The 16772-nt window shown below is 37.2% G+C and overlaps 4 protein-coding genes and 1 long non-coding RNA gene across 5 annotated transcripts; 1 reads left to right on the top strand and 4 right to left on the bottom strand.

The window, feature by feature from the left end:
• Positions 1–867: 867 nt before the first annotated feature.
• LOC111782632 (pentatricopeptide repeat-containing protein At1g74900, mitochondrial) lies at positions 868–2896 on the bottom strand. Its single transcript, XM_023663414.1, has one exon. The coding sequence runs from the start codon at positions 2820–2822 to the stop codon at positions 1305–1307; it is 1518 nt and encodes a 505-aa protein (XP_023519182.1). The 5' UTR covers positions 2823–2896; the 3' UTR covers positions 868–1304.
• A 115-nt stretch (positions 2897–3011) lies between these two features.
• On the top strand, positions 3012–7286 carry LOC111782677 (anaphase-promoting complex subunit 8). The gene is made up of 4 exons (XM_023663474.1): positions 3012–3280; positions 3701–4007; positions 5099–6349; positions 6810–7286. Exons 1-4 carry the CDS (start codon positions 3195–3197, stop codon positions 6897–6899), a joined length of 1734 nt encoding a protein of 577 aa, XP_023519242.1. The 5' UTR covers positions 3012–3194; the 3' UTR covers positions 6900–7286.
• A 946-nt stretch (positions 7287–8232) lies between these two features.
• On the bottom strand, positions 8233–9541 carry LOC111782858. Its single transcript, XM_023663677.1, has 3 exons — positions 9402–9541; positions 9215–9303; positions 8233–8596 (listed from the first exon to the last, which is right to left on the bottom strand). Exons 1-3 carry the CDS (start codon positions 9438–9440, stop codon positions 8443–8445), a joined length of 282 nt encoding a protein of 93 aa, XP_023519445.1. The 5' UTR covers positions 9441–9541; the 3' UTR covers positions 8233–8442.
• A 580-nt stretch (positions 9542–10121) lies between these two features.
• On the bottom strand, positions 10122–14591 carry LOC111782857 (serine/threonine-protein kinase fray2). The gene is made up of 6 exons (XM_023663676.1): positions 13712–14591; positions 12618–12669; positions 12262–12351; positions 10850–10914; positions 10600–10761; positions 10122–10503 (listed from the first exon to the last, which is right to left on the bottom strand). Exons 1-6 carry the CDS (start codon positions 14357–14359, stop codon positions 10450–10452), a joined length of 1071 nt encoding a protein of 356 aa, XP_023519444.1. The 5' UTR covers positions 14360–14591; the 3' UTR covers positions 10122–10449.
• An 804-nt stretch (positions 14592–15395) lies between these two features.
• Positions 15396–16649, bottom strand: LOC111782856. The gene is made up of 2 exons (XR_002813210.1): positions 16331–16649; positions 15396–15701 (listed from the first exon to the last, which is right to left on the bottom strand). It is a non-coding gene; the product is annotated as an uncharacterized LOC111782856 (long non-coding RNA).
• Positions 16650–16772: the final 123 nt, after the last annotated feature.

Genomic DNA, 16772 nt, shown 5'->3' with positions numbered 1-16772 from the left:
ATTGCTAAATTCACCCACCATTCTATTATATAACTTTATAAATCAAATTAATTTACACAAAGTATATCAATTCACATCATATTTAATCAAATATTATACAAACTTATTTATATTCTATAAACTGACAACCAATCAAATGAATTTTTAAACGCGAATGATTCTATAGTTTAATTAGTACCGAAGCACTAATGACCTAAATTTTTAAAGGTCGATGATTCAATCTCACTCTGTAATATTTAAATTTAAGAAAAAAAAATTTAAATTCAAATAAAATCAACAAATAATTTGAAGTAAAAAACGGAAACATTGCTATGAATCCAATAAAGTTTTGCAAAAAAAAAAAAAAAAAAAAAAAAAAAAAAAAAAAAAAAAAAAAAAAAAAAAAANTTGAACTTTTTAGGAAACTTTTTATTATATTGTAAACAAGCACGCCCACAACTCTTTCAAAGGAAAGCAGTCTAGTAGTACTGTAGAGAGAACGTCAATCTCCGTGTAAAATTATACTAAATACAATCTCAAAAAGACTAGAATACATCCAAAAATTATTCCAAACCATGTATCGATGACATAATACACTATAACATAGCCTAATCATGTCAACGTGTTTACTCATAAATAAATCGAAGTTCTTAAACCAAACAAATTGAAAATTTGGGAGATTTATTAAACAGATCAAACATCAAATTTAACCAAACTCTAACAGAGAATTCAAATATGTTGAACCCTACGATGAACTAGAATTCAAATATGTTGAACCTTACAATGAACCAGCTCTAATCAAAGCTATAAGTGAGCACATAATCTCTTAAAACTATGAGTGAGCAGAGAATTCAAAAAATATGTTGAACCAGCTCTGAGCATTACAGATGCAGAGAATTCAAATAAGAGATTATAGATATGTTGAACAGTAGGATGAACAAGCTCATCAAAGCTATAAGGAGGAGCAGCCTTTTGTGCAGTTTGTAACCGAATATTAGTACATATTGTTAGCAAGGGTATATATCAAAAGTATATATCATGGTCCTTTCGGAAATGATGTTAATCACGCTCGAATCTTGATATGAGATACCTAAAACTGATCTAGTCTTGATATGAGATAGCACCAACCAACCCACCTTGAAACAAATGAACTCTGTGTCCACCTGCTTTGTAATATACACATAAATCTCTGTAAAAAGCCTGCATTGTTTACGAATGGAAGACTTCAAGGTATCAACTCCATTCCATCTCCTAACTAGAGCTCCACATACACTAACTTGCCCTTCATCGCACTGAAACTCGCATCATTCATAGCAACAATGGCTTCATAACTTAAATTTGCGAGGAAGACGACCACATTGGCTCTGCAATCTCAATATCTCATTGGCAAAAGCTTGATTACCTGTTAGCAAAAGCCCGTTTAGGACTCGATTAAAAGTGAACTTTCGAGGGAGGAATCCTTTATCGATCATCTCAACCAACAGCTTCCCAGCAACCACTAGATCTTTAGACTCTTTCCTCACAAACATGGCACTAATCATAACATTGTAAGTATCCAAATTTGGTAAACAACCCATGTGCCCCATCTTCTCAAACACACTCAACCCCTTTTCTATGTCACCAGCATCACAAAAGTATCGAATGACAACGTTATATGTCTGAACATTTGGTTCACACCCATCAGTTTTCATTCTCTCTATAAACTCCATAGCCTTATCCATATTGCCTGCATGACACAATCCTCTTATAAGCACATTATATGTGGTTAAATTTGGCACATAACCCCTTTTAATCATATCCTCAAACAACATTACAGCATTCTCCACGCTATCTTTCTTACACAAAACCTGTATCATAGCATTGTAAGTAGCTGTTGAAGGAAGAACACCTTCGCCAATCATTTCATCAAAAACCTTCCGAGCCCTTTTAATTTCACCAACAACACCAAACCCATGAACCATAGTAGTGTAAGTAACAACATCAATTTCAACTTCCCTCTCTTTCATTTGCAAAAAGAACTCCCAAGCTTCCTTAATCTGACCAGCTCTAAAATACCCTTTTAAAACTATATTGTAAGTAGTAATAGTTGGAGTCAAACCTCTATCCACCATCTCCTTCAAAATCTCTAGCGCTTTCGGTGTACGCTTAATCAAGCACCACCCATTTGCAATTATGTTATAGCTAACAACATCAGCCTTAAATTTTCCTCTCAAAACCTTAAATAGATGGTTGTAAGCCATTTCTACACGTTTTGACTTACAGAGGATATCAAGAATGGTGTTAAATGAATGAAGATCCTGACGACAGCCATGCTCCCGCATAGACAAGAAAACCTTGATCGCTCTGTCTGGTTTTCCAGCGCCTACGAACCTCTCAGCTATAATTGCGAAGGTTTTCGAAATGGGTCCAATCCGTCGAGCTCGCATTCGAGCCACTAGAGCCCATACAGACTTGTAGTCGCGCATACGGCCTGCAATGTCGATGGCATGGTCGAAGGAAGACGAGGAATGGGCATAAGATGGATGATACTCGAGTTGTTTGAAGAATTGCAGCGCTTTCGGTCCATGGAACCATAGGCGCTTCAGAACCTTGTTCACAAGTTCAGGCGTAAATTGAACTTGTGATCCATGGAGGATTCCCCTCAAGCTTTTTGGGTCAGATTCTAGGACAAGATTGGCGATATCCACAGCGGTGGCATCTAGGGCGGAGCTAGATTGGGGTTCGGATTGGGTAGTGAAATCGCGACATGAGAGCGATAAGCTGCGTTTTGGTGAGCAAAGATGGAGAAAAACAACCTTCGTCTTCGCCTTGTTTACGCCTCCATTAATGTTTCTGTGAAACATAGCGAAATGGGTGCGCTTGCAGCCGATTGAAACATTTTTTTCCCATTTCCCCTTGATTTTCCCTCGTATTTTCTCTCTGCCCAAACAAGAAAAAGAGAAAAAAAAAAAAAAAAAAAAAAAAAAAATCAAATCTTTCGACATCATCGCGGGGTTTGGGCTTTAACCCGAAATGGGCTTTATGAATTCGGCCTATTAGTCTGAACAAACAAACAAATAAACACGCAAGTTTAAAAGTTTGGGCGGGCAAGAGCCGGAGGCTCCAAGTCTGGTGGGGCGAAACGAACAGAAAGCGCATGTTAGCGACGTCCGAAATTTGAAGTTTTGAGTTAACAAGGAAGAGCGCAAGAAAGGCGCCATAGAGACGGAGATTCAATGAATTCAAAAGAAAACTGTAGAAACGAGCTTCGTACTGCAATCCGGCAGCTCAGTGATCGTTGTCTCTACTCTGCTTCCAAATGGTACAGTTCCCATAGCCCTAAAATTTCTCTCTCTCTCTCTTGTTGCTTCTGATCTTTATTTTATACTCAATCTTGTTTGAACTGCTCAAGTGCTGGTTGATGTGCTTAATTTGGATCTGGGGTGTCGAGTTCTCTTGAAGTTTAGATGTTAGTGTTACATGGTTTCTGAGAAAGCGGCGGACGAGGTCGAATTGGTGACTTTGAATCGTGACTTTGTTTACTTGATGAAGGCTCTACTTACACGCGATGTACTTTATGTATGATGAATTTTAAATTGCTGCGGTCGTAATTGATCGGAGTTCAAGTTTTGGTATCTAGTTCTTAAACAATCTGCAAGCTCTTGTAACAATTAATCTCCTCCGTAAATTGTAATATGACTAAAAGATTTAATTGAAGTTTTGAGATTCCTTGCCTCTACAGGGCAGCAGAGCAATTGGTGGGTATCGAGCAAGATCCAGCTAAGTTCACACCTTCAAACACCAGGTTTCAGCGTGGAAGTTCGAGTATTCGTCGGAGATTTCATACAAATGAGAGTTGTTCAACCCCTATTGCTGGCATATCTTATGTTTCTACTCCAGTGATGGAGGAGGATGAGGTTGTGGATGGTGATTTTTACCTTCTGGCCAAATCATACTTCGATTGCCGTGAGTACAAGAGGGCTGCTCATGTTCTTCGAGAGCAAAACGGAAAGAAATCTGTGTTCTTGCGGCAATATGCTCTTTATCTGGTCAGTTGATCCTTACCATCTATGATTTTTTTTTAGTTGCTATGATATCCAACAGTTTCTTAGTTCAGTTTACTAAAGAACTTAGAAATCAAGTGAAGGAATGTAAGTAGCTATAGCTTTCCAAACAAAAATAGTAAAAGAAAGATTTGTTACTCTCCTCTAATATCCTTCTGATTATATATGCTTGATCATGACTTGGATCATATCTATTGATTTCAATCAGAAAGTGATCTTGTTCATGTTATTTTTCATTTCAGACTTCACCTAGAATTTCAGCTTAAATGCAGTGCACATATTTAAATTGTTATTATGAGTATTCTTGATCATGTTAGCTAAGATCACGTGGAAATTTATCAGGTTCTTCCCAATTTGAGCTTTTTTTTTTCTTGTAGAAGAGCATTATTCTAAACCTGTCTGTGACTCATTGGACGTGTTCTTATTTTTCCATTGTCCAATGTCCATGAATTGTTAATAGTTAATAGTCATCAAGGAAAATGATGCATGAAACGTGAAAAATGTCTCTGACAACCTTTTCTATATAGATTCAGTACCATTTGTTTGATTCATAGACGTGAGACTGTTGAGGATTATTGGGAGTGAGTCCCACATTGGTTAATTTAGTGGAAGATCATGGGTTTATAAGTGAGGCATACTATCTTCATCGGTATGAGGCTTTTTGGGGAAGTCCAAAGCAAACCCATGAGAGCCTATGCTCAAAATGGACAATATCATATCGTTGTGGAGAGTCGTGATTCCTAACATAGTGGTATCTGGAATAAGTTCCTCAAAAAACTTATTTGGTGCAACTGTAGTAAAGAAAATTTGAGAATAATAGGTGGAAAACGTAACATGTGAGATATGCTTTCTACACTAAACTATTTGCATACAATGCTTACTAATATCTGTTGTTCAGTCCAGTGGCTCAATTCATGTATTTCATTGATAAAAATGAAGAACAGTTAGAAACACAGTAGAACTCTCTTCAAAAAAAATTTGTAATAAACAGATTTCGTCTATGTTCTTGGTTATTTTTCACCTCGACTTTGTGGTTCTCTTTCTCAAGCCAGCAACTCACACTTTGCTTCGTGTAGGCCGGTGAAAAGCGAAAAGAAGAAGAGGTAGTAGAACTTGAGGGATCATTGGGTAAGAGCGATGCTGTAAATCAAGAACTGGTTTCATTGGAAAGGGAGTTATCAACCCTCCGAAAAAATAGCATGATCGACCCGTTTGGACTGTACTTGTATGGACTCGTGCTCAAACAAAAAGGCAGTGAAAATCTTGCTCGCACAGCTCTTATGGAGTCGGTGAACAGCTACCCTTGGAACTGGAGTGCATGGTCGGAGCTGCAATCCTTGTGCACTACAATTGACATATTGAACAGCCTTAATCTCAATAACCATTGGATGAAGGACTTCTTTCTTGCCTATGCTTACCAAGAACTCAGGATGCATAATGAATCCATGGTAAAATATGAGAACTTACAAGCTACTTTTGGTTTTAGTAATTACATACAAGCTCAAATTGCAAAAGCTCAATATAGCTTGAGGGAGTTTGATCAAGTTGAAGCAATATTTGAAGAACTTCTTAGGAACGATCCTTATCGGGTCGAAGACATGGATATGTATTCAAATGTCCTCTATGCAAAGGAATGCTTCTCTGCCTTGAGCTACCTTGCTCATAGAGTTTTCATGACAGATAAGTATAGACCTGAATCTTGCTGCATTATTGGAAATTACTATAGTTTGAAGGGGCAGCACGAGAAGTCAGTTGTATATTTTAGAAGGGCACTCAAATTAAACAAAAACTATTTATCTGCTTGGACTCTGATGGGACACGAATTTGTGGAGATGAAGAACATTCCTGCTGCCATTGATGCATACCGACGAGCTGTGGATATAAATTCGTGTGATTATCGAGCTTGGTATGGGTTAGGGCAAGCTTATGAAATGATGGGCATGCCTTTTTATGCTCTACATTACTTCAAGAAATCTGTATTTTTGCAACCGAACGATTCGAGATTGTGGATTGCCATGGCTCAGTGTTACGAAAGCGAACAGTTACGAATGCTGGAGGAGGCAATCAAGTGTTACAGAAGGGCTGCAAGTTGTAATGATAGAGAAGCCATTGCCCTGCACCAGTTGGCTAAACTGCATTCTGAGTTGGGGCAGTCTGAAGAGGCAGCATTCTACTACAAAAAGGATTTAGAAAGAATGGAAGCTGAAGAGAGGGAAGGACCCAATATGGTTGAAGCTTTGCTTTTTCTTGCTACCTACTATAAAGCACAAAAGAAATTTGATGAAGCAGAAGTGTATTGTACACGCCTTCTGGATTACACTGGTCCGGTGAGTATTATTGGTTTTGTGTGTTTGAAGTTTATTCTTTCATGGCCAACATGTAGTTCAATGTGTGTTTGAAGTTTAGTCTTTCATGGCCAACATGTAGTTCAATGTGTGTTTGAAGTTTAGTCTTTCATGGCCAACATGTAGTTCAATGTGTGTTTGAAGTTTAGTCTTTCATGGCCAACATGTAGTTCAATGTGTGTTTGAAGTTTAGTCTTTCATGGCCAACATGTAGTTCAATGTGTGTTTGAAGTTTAGTCTTTCATGGCCAACATGTAGTTCAATGTGTGTTTGAAGTTTAGTCTTTCATGGCCAACATGTAGTTCAATGTGTGTTTGAAGTTTAGTCTTTCATGGCCAACATGTAGTTCAATGTGTGTTTGAAGTTTAGTCTTTCATGGCCAACATGTAGTTCAAGTGTCACTCAACCACCATTGTCTTTTTGGTGCTGTCATTCATTGCAGGAGAAAGAAACGGCTAAGGATTTACTCAGAGGAATGAGGCTACCACAGTCTAGCTTTCCATCTATGGATGTTGAGCTCTTCCCTCCCTAAGGTTTCTCCATTGCAACACCTGATTTTCTAACCAACTTTTCCAATATTCGGAAACGAATACAGGTCGGTCGATATCGAGCAATATATATACTGACTGCTAAGTGTTTGGCCTAGAAATCTTCATTTCTTTGAAGTTCCAACATCAAGGTTTGACGTCTTCACTACTCAATGTTTTTATTCAATTGTATTGCCCTTTCTCTCTCGCTCAGTCCACTCTAGGTTGGCTGTGCATTTTGAATTACCCAGTAGAAGGAGCATTTCTGTTGTATCTTTGTTGATTAATTCCAGTAGCCTGAATTTAGAAACCGTTCTAATTATTTCAAACCTTATTTTTTTGTTATCATTTCAATGTGTAATAGAAGTACCCAATTTATGCACTTTGGGAAAGAATGGTGCAAAAGGTAACCATTAAGAATCTCTTCTCTAATCACCCTCAACTATTGACATTTAGAATGGTAATACACATTTTACTACCGACCTAAGTGTCACAATTGCACTTTTGATGGCAGCAAACTTGCAATTGTGCGGCATTCACTCCCCAACAAACAAGTGAGTTAAGCCAATTCGTTCTTGCGTTGCTACGGCCAAGCGATGTGTGCTCAAGCCTCTGGCCTCGGTTTAAGAGAAGGTTTTAGAAAACGAGGGTAGAGAGAGATTTTCGAAAGAGAGGTTTTGAAAGAGGTGTTATATATGCAAGCAAAAGAGTAATAAAGAGTATATAACATATACTATAGTACATTTTGAGGCATTTCATGTCTGACACACCCAGACATTATATTTCTGAAACGTCATACTTCCTAGAAATACAAGAGTAAAACATTACAACAAAGTAAAACACTACAACATGGAAAGACATAAAGGGTGGGTTTGAAAAACACTACAACATGGAAAGACATAAAGGGTTTGGTGGCGTGTCATACGCATGTGGCCATTGGCAACACACCGGCATGACCGTGACACTAAGCTCAATCCATAAATTTTGAGTTAGAAAAGTCCAACTCTAATCAATTGAATTGAATTATGAATGAATTAACCATCCATCTCTAATGGAAATGAAAGTATAGAGAATGACTACTAGATTGAGTTCATTCAGATATTCTAACTGATCAATTCCTTTCTAAGTGATAACATATTTCCAGTGTTGGAGTCCATCCAAGTTCGAAAATATACTTGCAATAAACATCTGTGTCATATGTCTTGATCACAAAGTTGAATTTCATTGAATCATCAAAAGCTTTCCTATTCCCCCAAAAAGAATGTTCCACAACCAAGACTCTGAAGCTCCAAACACATTTATAACTTGTAATATAGAATCGGTCAATTCACATATCCATTAACAAAAACCATTCGATGTGCATAGATGAAAATCAGAATTTCATAATTTTGGTTCAGAACAGTTTATTTCATCAAACCACTGTTTCTAAAGTTTTCTCAGATAAACAAATAAAAGCAAATTCAAGAACAGCATGGTGTTTACAGCCACCAACTATTCAAATTCGAAACTATATCCAAACTTATGTGTAGTTCTTATTCATGTAGGATCTTAGTTTCGACTTGGGTCTGTGAAGAAGTTGTTGATTGACGGCATAATTTCTGGCGACTTGTTGCGCACGAATTTCCTCAGGAAATGCTCGGTATACTTCTCTCCCTCAGCAAAGTTATCCAGGACTCCAGCGGCTCTATTCTCCTTGGTCACTCTGATTTTCATTGGATCACAAACGACTTACTAATCAGGTTATAAAACTCTTGATTAAGAATAAAAAGATGGTCTGTTTATATCCCATTTCATTGAAAGCCAATTACTTCCTTTTTCACTAGGGCACACAGACAATCCATGAAAGATAGAAACAAATAAGAAGTATAGGGGGAATGAATTGTTGAATTCAATTTGCAGATCTTAGTTTCAGTTTTCCTCGTTAGGGAATTGAAACTAATTTCATAACAATTTACACCTTGACATATCTTCTTGGTCATGCCTACTGTCTAAGTTGCAGAAAACTGCTAAAAGAAAAAACCTAACATTCTTTAGATTTATGCCGCAGCAATCACAAAGGAAAAAAAAAAAAAAAAATCCTCTTTCATCCGGTTAAATCCATTTCAGAACTATTTCATACATTTTTATACATGCATCATAATCTGACAAATTCCTCCAATTCAAACTAATCGCAGGAATACAAAAGAAGCAAAGGTAGGATTATTTTCAAAACTTCTTATTATTCATCCTCGAATCCAGTATCGTCATATACCGTGAGAATATGCAGATTAAACCACAAAAAACAATTGGAGAGTTAAAAATAGGGAAAACGCGGAGAGACCTGACTTCAGGATTGATGCAGATGTTACGGACTAACTGAAACCCGCAGATTCCTACGGCCACTCCTACCGCCGCGAAAAGTGGGTAAACCTAAAAAGGAATTCAGATGATTAGACGACAAGGAAACGAACATCAATCAATAACAAAACAGGATCGTAGAATAACCAGATGGCAGATCTGAGTGATACCTCAGGTCTCAGCCATCGATTAACGGTGGAAGGAGCCATTGACGAATCTCGGGGGAGGAAGCGGATCGAGGAGACTAAGACGCTACTGAGTCGGAGAGTTGTGGGGGCGAAGGAGATGAGACTTTAGGGATTATATATTATATATATATTTTTATTTATAAAATTTCATTTTTCTATAAAATTAGACCGGAAGCAAATTAGCTGTTAAGGTGCGGCTTTTTATCAGCCAATTAGAAGTTGACAAGTGGACAAATACTCGAATTTCGCTAGGGTTCTTACGGTAACTTCCTTAGATTTTTGTACGGATTACCAAATTTTCCGGTTTATATTCTTTGAACAAAAATTTGAAAATAATATATATGAGTTTAAATTAATGAAAATAATGAACAAAAATTGATTGATGAAGATGATTTATTTATTACTTTAGAAGACCGGGTTAAATTTTTTAGGTAATTTTTTCTCTTCCTCGTAAACAACCTGAATAGTATAAAACCGTGTTACCTAGCAATAGCTTATTTGCCTCTATCTATAGGTGTTTGTTGGCTCCGTGTCAAGCGTCAAACATGGAAGAAATTGGGACGACGTTTGGACCGTCCAGTCTTATCTTTCTCAAGGAATCACCGACTCTGAACGTAATAACCTAATCCAGACCTCCCATTTTTGGTAAGTTGTTGGGCTTTCATTGAAAACAACAAAAGAATATTCAACATAAAAAAGTAACCGATATAAAGTCTACTAGAACTAATATCATTTATTTGCTAATACGAGCATATCACAAATGACACAAAGTAGATACTCTCGATCTCGATCAAAAGTTACAGGATGAACTAAAAAAATTCATCTTTTAAAACTTACTACAAAAAGTACACTTTTCCAACGTTGGATACGGGCAGACTTGATACTGATGTTCTGGGTGTCTGTAATTATCAGGAGCCAAAGACCCATTGCGAGTAAAGTAATTGGTGAATCAAGATGGCCATTGCAGTTCCTTGGTGTAGTTCTTACCGACTATCATCATCAGCAATTGGCAATACATTTTTGATGCAGTTTAGGAACCTTTACGAGCACGGTCACGCCAAGAACCTTGTTGTTTTGCAATTATCTAATATTGAGGTTTCAAAAGATAGGCCTGGTTATCATGCTCCCATTCAACACCCAAAAAGTCATCAAAAATAAAGGAGAAAAGATGCAGAAATACCTTCTCACTCAATAGATTTGTTGCCACACCGCCATCACTTGATTCCTTGGACTTTTCGTTCTCCAGCTCGACCTCGTTATCGGTTGTACTTAATAGTTGTCCCACTGGTGCTCCAAACATGGCCTCGTCGTGAGCAGCTTTGATTTGCTCTTCTTTTCTAGCCTAACATAACAATAAATGAATTCCGCCAATAATATGTGAGACAGTCAAACAAGTAAAGAGATGAGTAGCAGCATAAGGTAAGCACAACCTCAATAGCAGAGAATCGAAAGCTTTGTCCAATATGCTTTACTAATGTTGCATCATCTTCTGCAGCTGTGGGTAGCATGAAGCCATATAAGGACAACCAAATTACTAGAGAAGTAAAATCAGCTAGCGATATTGAAACCTACAAGTTTACCACCTAACAAGGTGCAGTGGGTGAATTTAGGTGGCACTCCCAAACGATACTAGGAGACTTTTTAAGGCAAAGAGTTCTCAAGTAAGCCTCGTGGAAGCTTGGTTAGATATTCCCATGGTTAGGAAGGTTGGTAAACATACTATGCTAGACTAGAGTCAAAGACAAAGGTTGGACAGTGGTGGTTCTATGAAGCTATTTCTTGGTCCACAAAGTACCTTTGGTAGGGCTCTTCAGATAAAGATCGTTTGAAGGATAATGATCAACGGGGCTATTTTAGGGGTCACCAACACCGAGTTAGAAAGTAACAAAGAAACATTTAAGGGTGCGTAATGCTTGTCTTTTGGACCTCTAGATAGTTTACTCTCTGTAAAAAGAAAATGTAATTACTATTATTATTGATATATATATCAAATAGAGACCTTTTGGTTACTCCTTAGGTTGGTTCTTAAACCCTTTATGTTAATTTTATATATAAGGAAAGGTTTATAGTTCAAAGAGAATCTCAATAAACAGTTCAATCAATTGAAACTAGAAGTCCATTACAAACTTCAAATAAGTTGAAACGTAGAAGTGGAAAATGCCCAGTTCAACATTTTGTGAAAAGAAAATGCCACTTCAAAATTCCGTAGAAAAGAGCCCCATGAAATTCCAGGAATGTTCATCCCACCTGAACATCTTTTATGAGTAATAAATACTTACACCCCTACTCTTTTTTTCTTCTTAAAACTCGAAATCCTCTAGCAAGGGTGAGAACAACAATAGCATACAAAGAACAACCTAAAACCAAGGGGATTATAGAACTATAATAACTCCAACGGCCCATAGTACAAAACTAAACTAAAAAAATGAAAAAAATAAACAACATCTACACAGGAAGAATAATTAATCAATTTATTTAATTCTACACAGTATGAATTGACACAAATTTACCCAGGAGAAAAGTAAAAATGCATGTAGCAGTTGGTATACGGTCAGCAATCCACAATTGAGATAATACCGATTTTAATATTCAGAACAAAAATTGCTTGAAGTTACAAAAGGATAATATATGATACTGATTCAAAACTATTAGTTTCGGTTCACAAATCATTATTGGTTCAATTCTTAGTCAGCTTCTAAAACATATACAAGTTTTTAAAACAAACTTTTAGTTTTTGTATATGGTCTGGTTCTTAAAAAAATTAAGTAGTGTTTATAAGCTTAAATATAAAATTCAAAAGCCAAAAACCAAATGGTTATCAAATAGGACTTCAAATTTATACCTTCAATTTCTTCATCATCAAGTGGAGCATCCTTATCGAACTCGAACCTTTCCCAACCTGGGCCTGTGCCTTTTGTATCATCCAATCTAGCTGTATTTTGAATATGAAGAGTTAGATTCAACATTTATCAGATGGCATTTTTTTTTTCTTTTTTTTGGTGTGTGCTAAAGTCCCCATGACAATTGGAAAGGAGGAAGAACGTGTAATTGGAAATTAATCCATACTTAGGAATTTCAAATCAGAGAGTAAAAAGCTTCAGCTCAATTTAGATTATAGATCGACTTCTTATATAAAGAACATGTAGCTCCCAGTACGACATAGTAAAACGAAGTAGTATTTATCAATCGAAAAGTTACCAGTTTCAGCAAGTTGTAGTTTCATCTTTGCTTTGACTCTTTCAGCTGGAGACTGGAGGCAAACAAAAGAAAGCTTTACACCAATTTCCAATTAAGAGAATAGAACAGCAGAATTGTGCAGAGAGAAGACATAGGTGGGGAGGCAAAAGTAATAATCTCACGTTTCAGGTCAATTCACCATGCCAGTACCTTGGAACTTCTCTATTGTAAGGAGGTTTATTCTTTGTTTTTATGCAATACAACTAAAAAACCTACCATCTACTGGAGACCGACATTTTATAGTACAAATTAACTTCGAAGAATAATTGCAAATTACACACTCAAATTAGCCTATTTGGGCTTTCTCTTCCTAGCTTCCCCTCCAGGTTTTAAAACGCGTTTGCTAGGGAGAGGTTTCCACACCCTTATAAAGAATGTTTCGTTCCCTCTCCAACCGATGTGGGATCTCACAATCCACCCCTTTTGGGGCCTAGCTGCTGGCACACCTGCCCGGTGTCCACCCCCCTTCAGGGCTAGCGTCCTCGCTGGCACACCGTCCGGTGTCTGGCTCTGATACCATTTGTAGCAGCCCAAACCCACCGCTAATAAATATTGTCCTTTTTAAGCTTCCCCTCAAGGTTTTTAAAACGTGTATGCTAGAGAGAGGTTTCCACACCCTTATAAAAATGTTTTGTTCCCCTCTCCAACCAATGTGGGATCTCACATAACAATTCAAACACAAGTTTGGACACCACCGTTTCCTTAAAAGTTGGTGTGTTTCACAACCCAAGTTTATACTGGCATTATCATATCTAAAGGCAATATGCAAAAATGATGACAGAAACCATCATGGGTACCTTGGGATTGTAGGAATCGCTTAGAAGAATATAGATAAGTTCTTTCAAACTCTTGGTTGCTTATACACGAACATACAACATGAGCAATGAAAGGGCGGGGAAAATTCTATAACAGTAAAATGATGCCGAAACCAATGACAAACTGAAGAGAAACAGCACTTTTGATTAGAAGATATGCATGATGAAAAACAGAAATATGCATTCAAATTGATTCATGCGAAAACGGAAAGATGAAAGCCTGCAAAGTACGAAGCATACCATCTTGTCATATCCTTCGATTAATCTTGAATAATCAACATTTTCAGTCTTCCTTCTATCAACTTTATGGTCTTTCTGTTTTTCCCCTCCTTTACTTCTATTGTCGTCCGATCTCTTCCTCTCTCGCGACGAGCTTCTACTCCGTCGACGACGTCTGTCCCTGTCTGAATCACTCCTCTCCCTACCCTTATCCCTATACTTATCCCCGTACCTATCTCGGCTTCTACTTCGCCGCCTTGAATGTCTCTCCCTATCTCTACTCGTACTCCGCCTCCTCGAATGCGAGTGTCTCTCCCTCTCTTTACTCAAAGACCTTCGTCTAGGGCTCGATTTCCGACGATCTCTCTCCAAAGCCCTAGGGCGCCTCTCATCCACATCGGGAGAGCTTGGTTTCTTCTTCTTGAGCTTGTTCTGAATGGCCTCCAGCTGCGCTTGCTTCTCAAACTCGGAGGCCTTGGAAGGGCTTGAGGCTTTAACAAAAGAACTGAGAAAGGACGACGACGAAGGCAGAGCGGAGCCCTTGGACGCGGAGACCACGTCAGTATTGGAGTCGGAGGAGGAAAAACCAAGGCCTCGTTTGAACCTTGCCGCTCCTTCTCCTTTACGAGTGAGCTCCTCGTAGTACGCCGCCGCTTTCGATTCCTCCATTTCAGCTCTAAATTCGGTTTCTGCTTTTGAGGATGTGAAACGCTACAGAATTGGGAGCAGTAACCAGTGCGAATAAGACTGAATGACGATCGACGAAACTGGTCGGAGACCGTCAAGTCGTTGTTCCATTTCCGACGAAGCTTTACTCCTTAATCTGATTTCAGTTCATGGCCCGTTCGACTTGCTCGAAATTAATTGGTAAAAGTCCAATAAGGAATTGGATCCTGCAATTCAAGTTTGCAGAGCATGAGGAGATATTTAAACTTTTCATTTTATTTATTTTTACAATTTATAAACTTAATTTTAAAATTTTAATTTTCTGAAATAAATTTGTGGGTTTTTTTAAAAATGTCAAATAAGCCCATTATATATTAAATAGTTCATAGATTAATTGGATAACAATCTCAAAATTTAAAAACTAAATTTAAAATTTATCAACATGGCTTAATTTTGAGATCGGATCTACGAGGCATATACCCATAAAAGATACCAAAGGTTCAAAATCATTTACCCGTGCACATAGTATCAATTAGTAGATGTTATTTTTACCGAGATTACTTGCTTGGTTTGATAATGTTGTAGCTATAATACGAATGTATTCGATAAATTTTAAACTCAAAAATAAAAAATACTACTAATAATTAATTTTAAATTATATTTTTAGTATAATATGTGTGAAAATTCTAATTAATTAATGAAATGCAAGACAAAAGTGAAATCCTAACAAAACTCATGAATATATATATATATTATGTATATTATGTAGATAATAATTAAAATGTTGTAGTTGATATATTCGACAACAAAACCAGTAAATATAGAACACAAGAACTCTTCATCAATTTAGCAGTCTTAAAAGGGTCCGACATCAATCTTATGTTATTCTTTTTATCCCAACATGTGAACAGAGGTGGTCATTCGAACCTCTGACCTCTTGATCAAGAGTACATGTTTTATATGTTGTACCCGTTTGAGCTAAGTTGAAGTTGGCCACTGAGATACGATAAGAAATGGGCAAGGGGCATGAAAGAATAAATGATCCAATGATAAACAACAATAAGAAAAAACACCTACAAGATGCATAAGTAGGCACCTAAAGCAATTCCCATTAGAAAAGTTGCTGAAAATTTATGAAACATGCTCTTCATCACCATACCCAATTTATGCTAAACATTCAAACAGAAAGTGTTCCTGCTCTTCCCAAGAAAGATGAGGTATAAAGTGAAGCATTCAAACCAATTTAGAACCTGATCATACAAAATTTGTAGATGAACGTAGATATCCCGTGGCTCGAAAATTCAAATTATGTAGCCTCGTCGTTGGTATTGTCGTCGATGATTTTCTGCAGAAAAAGAAGCCACACCCCTCTTAGTGTTTCAAGAGGTATCATGAAGCAAATATTGTGAAGAACTTCTAATATTGAATATGCTAAACAGAATGATAGTTAAGAGGCATGCCTTCAGCCTTTAGCTACTCCTAGGGAGGAATACAATCCACAAGAGCATGAAATCCTCAAATTAGCACAAAATTTCAGAGTAAGGTAACCAGAAAATTTGATCAAGTCCTAAACTTTGAATGATTTACTTATCACAAACTAATAGTTGTTATCCCCATATGAAGAAGGTTAGAGTTATACTGAATACTAAAATTCATAAGCATATATCACAGCAATGCAAACTCAATTCGACAACCTCAAGAGCTGTAACTAACACAACCCCAAGGAAACTGAGTGAGAACAACATCATTTCCATTGTTCAAGTATTTGATTATGCTGATTAGCTACGCCCTGCACATAGATGAGAACGATTCCAACAATTCCTCAATGTCGAAATTCAGTCCCAATTACTAATACCATGAACCAAAAACTAAACGAAATTAGGGTTGATAAAAAAAAAGTGAGGAATTATGAGTAATAAGCTATAGCAAGGACTTGAATCAAAAGATACATAAAGGAAAGGAGAAGGATAATACGGATTGAGCTTTGTGCCAAGACAATCCTCTGTAGACGTTGACTGAGAAGGTAGCAGTGAGGTAAATGGTGGCGACACCTAGACCGGCGGTAAAGGCTTTGAACGCCCAATCGCCCACTTTACTCGCTGCTCCCATTTTCACCGATTCCTCGACGTTTCTCCGATCTCCGCCGTTCGAACTTTCAGCTAAGCTTTGATCGTCACCGACCTCAGTGCTCACGAAAACTGAGTTCTACGAGCTCGATTTGCTTAGAAATGCGAAGAACCCTTATTCCCAAACGAAGGGTTTCATTTGGTCTTCTTCATTTTGTTATTTTATTATTTTAATTTAAATAACATTTTTATTTGAGTTTCATACTTTTTTTTTTTTTTATATTATTTTTTACTTTCATAATTATAAAATTAGACCGTAATTTTGAAGAAATAAATCAGTTAATTCTTTT

Source organism: Cucurbita pepo, chromosome LG20 (assembly GCF_002806865.2).
Source record: "Cucurbita pepo subsp. pepo cultivar mu-cu-16 chromosome LG20, ASM280686v2, whole genome shotgun sequence".
Classification (NCBI taxonomy): Eukaryota; Viridiplantae; Streptophyta; class Magnoliopsida; order Cucurbitales; family Cucurbitaceae; genus Cucurbita; species Cucurbita pepo.
This window is presented reverse-complemented; position numbering and strand designations above follow the sequence as displayed.

Bases quoted from the DNA above. Each gene is read 5' to 3' on its own strand.
- LOC111782632 (XM_023663414.1), bottom strand. From the start codon at position 2,822: ATGTTTCACAGAAACATTAATGGAGGCGTAAACAAGGCGAAGACGAAG.
- LOC111782677 (XM_023663474.1), top strand. From the start codon at position 3,195: ATGAATTCAAAAGAAAACTGTAGAAACGAGCTTCGTACTGCAATCCGG. The intron at 3,281-3,700 runs GTACAGTTCCCA...TTGCCTCTACAG, and splicing joins CTCTACTCTGCTTCCAAATG to GGCAGCAGAGCAATTGGTGG. The intron at 4,008-5,098 runs GTCAGTTGATCC...TGCTTCGTGTAG, and splicing joins GGCAATATGCTCTTTATCTG to GCCGGTGAAAAGCGAAAAGA.
- LOC111782858 (XM_023663677.1), bottom strand. From the start codon at position 9,440: ATGGCTCCTTCCACCGTTAATCGATGGCTGAGACCTGAG. The intron at 9,304-9,401 runs GTATCACTCAGA...ATTCCTTTTTAG, and splicing joins ATCGATGGCTGAGACCTGAG to GTTTACCCACTTTTCGCGGC. The intron at 8,597-9,214 runs GTCTCTCCGCGT...AATGAAAATCAG, and splicing joins TGCATCAATCCTGAAGTCAG to AGTGACCAAGGAGAATAGAG.
- LOC111782857 (XM_023663676.1), bottom strand. From the start codon at position 14,359: ATGGAGGAATCGAAAGCGGCGGCGTACTACGAGGAGCTCACTCGTAAA. The intron at 12,670-13,711 runs GTATGCTTCGTA...GTTTGCCTCCAG, and splicing joins TCGAAGGATATGACAAGATG to TCTCCAGCTGAAAGAGTCAA. The intron at 10,504-10,599 runs GTATTTCTGCAT...CCTCAATATTAG, and splicing joins CAAATCTATTGAGTGAGAAG to ATAATTGCAAAACAACAAGG.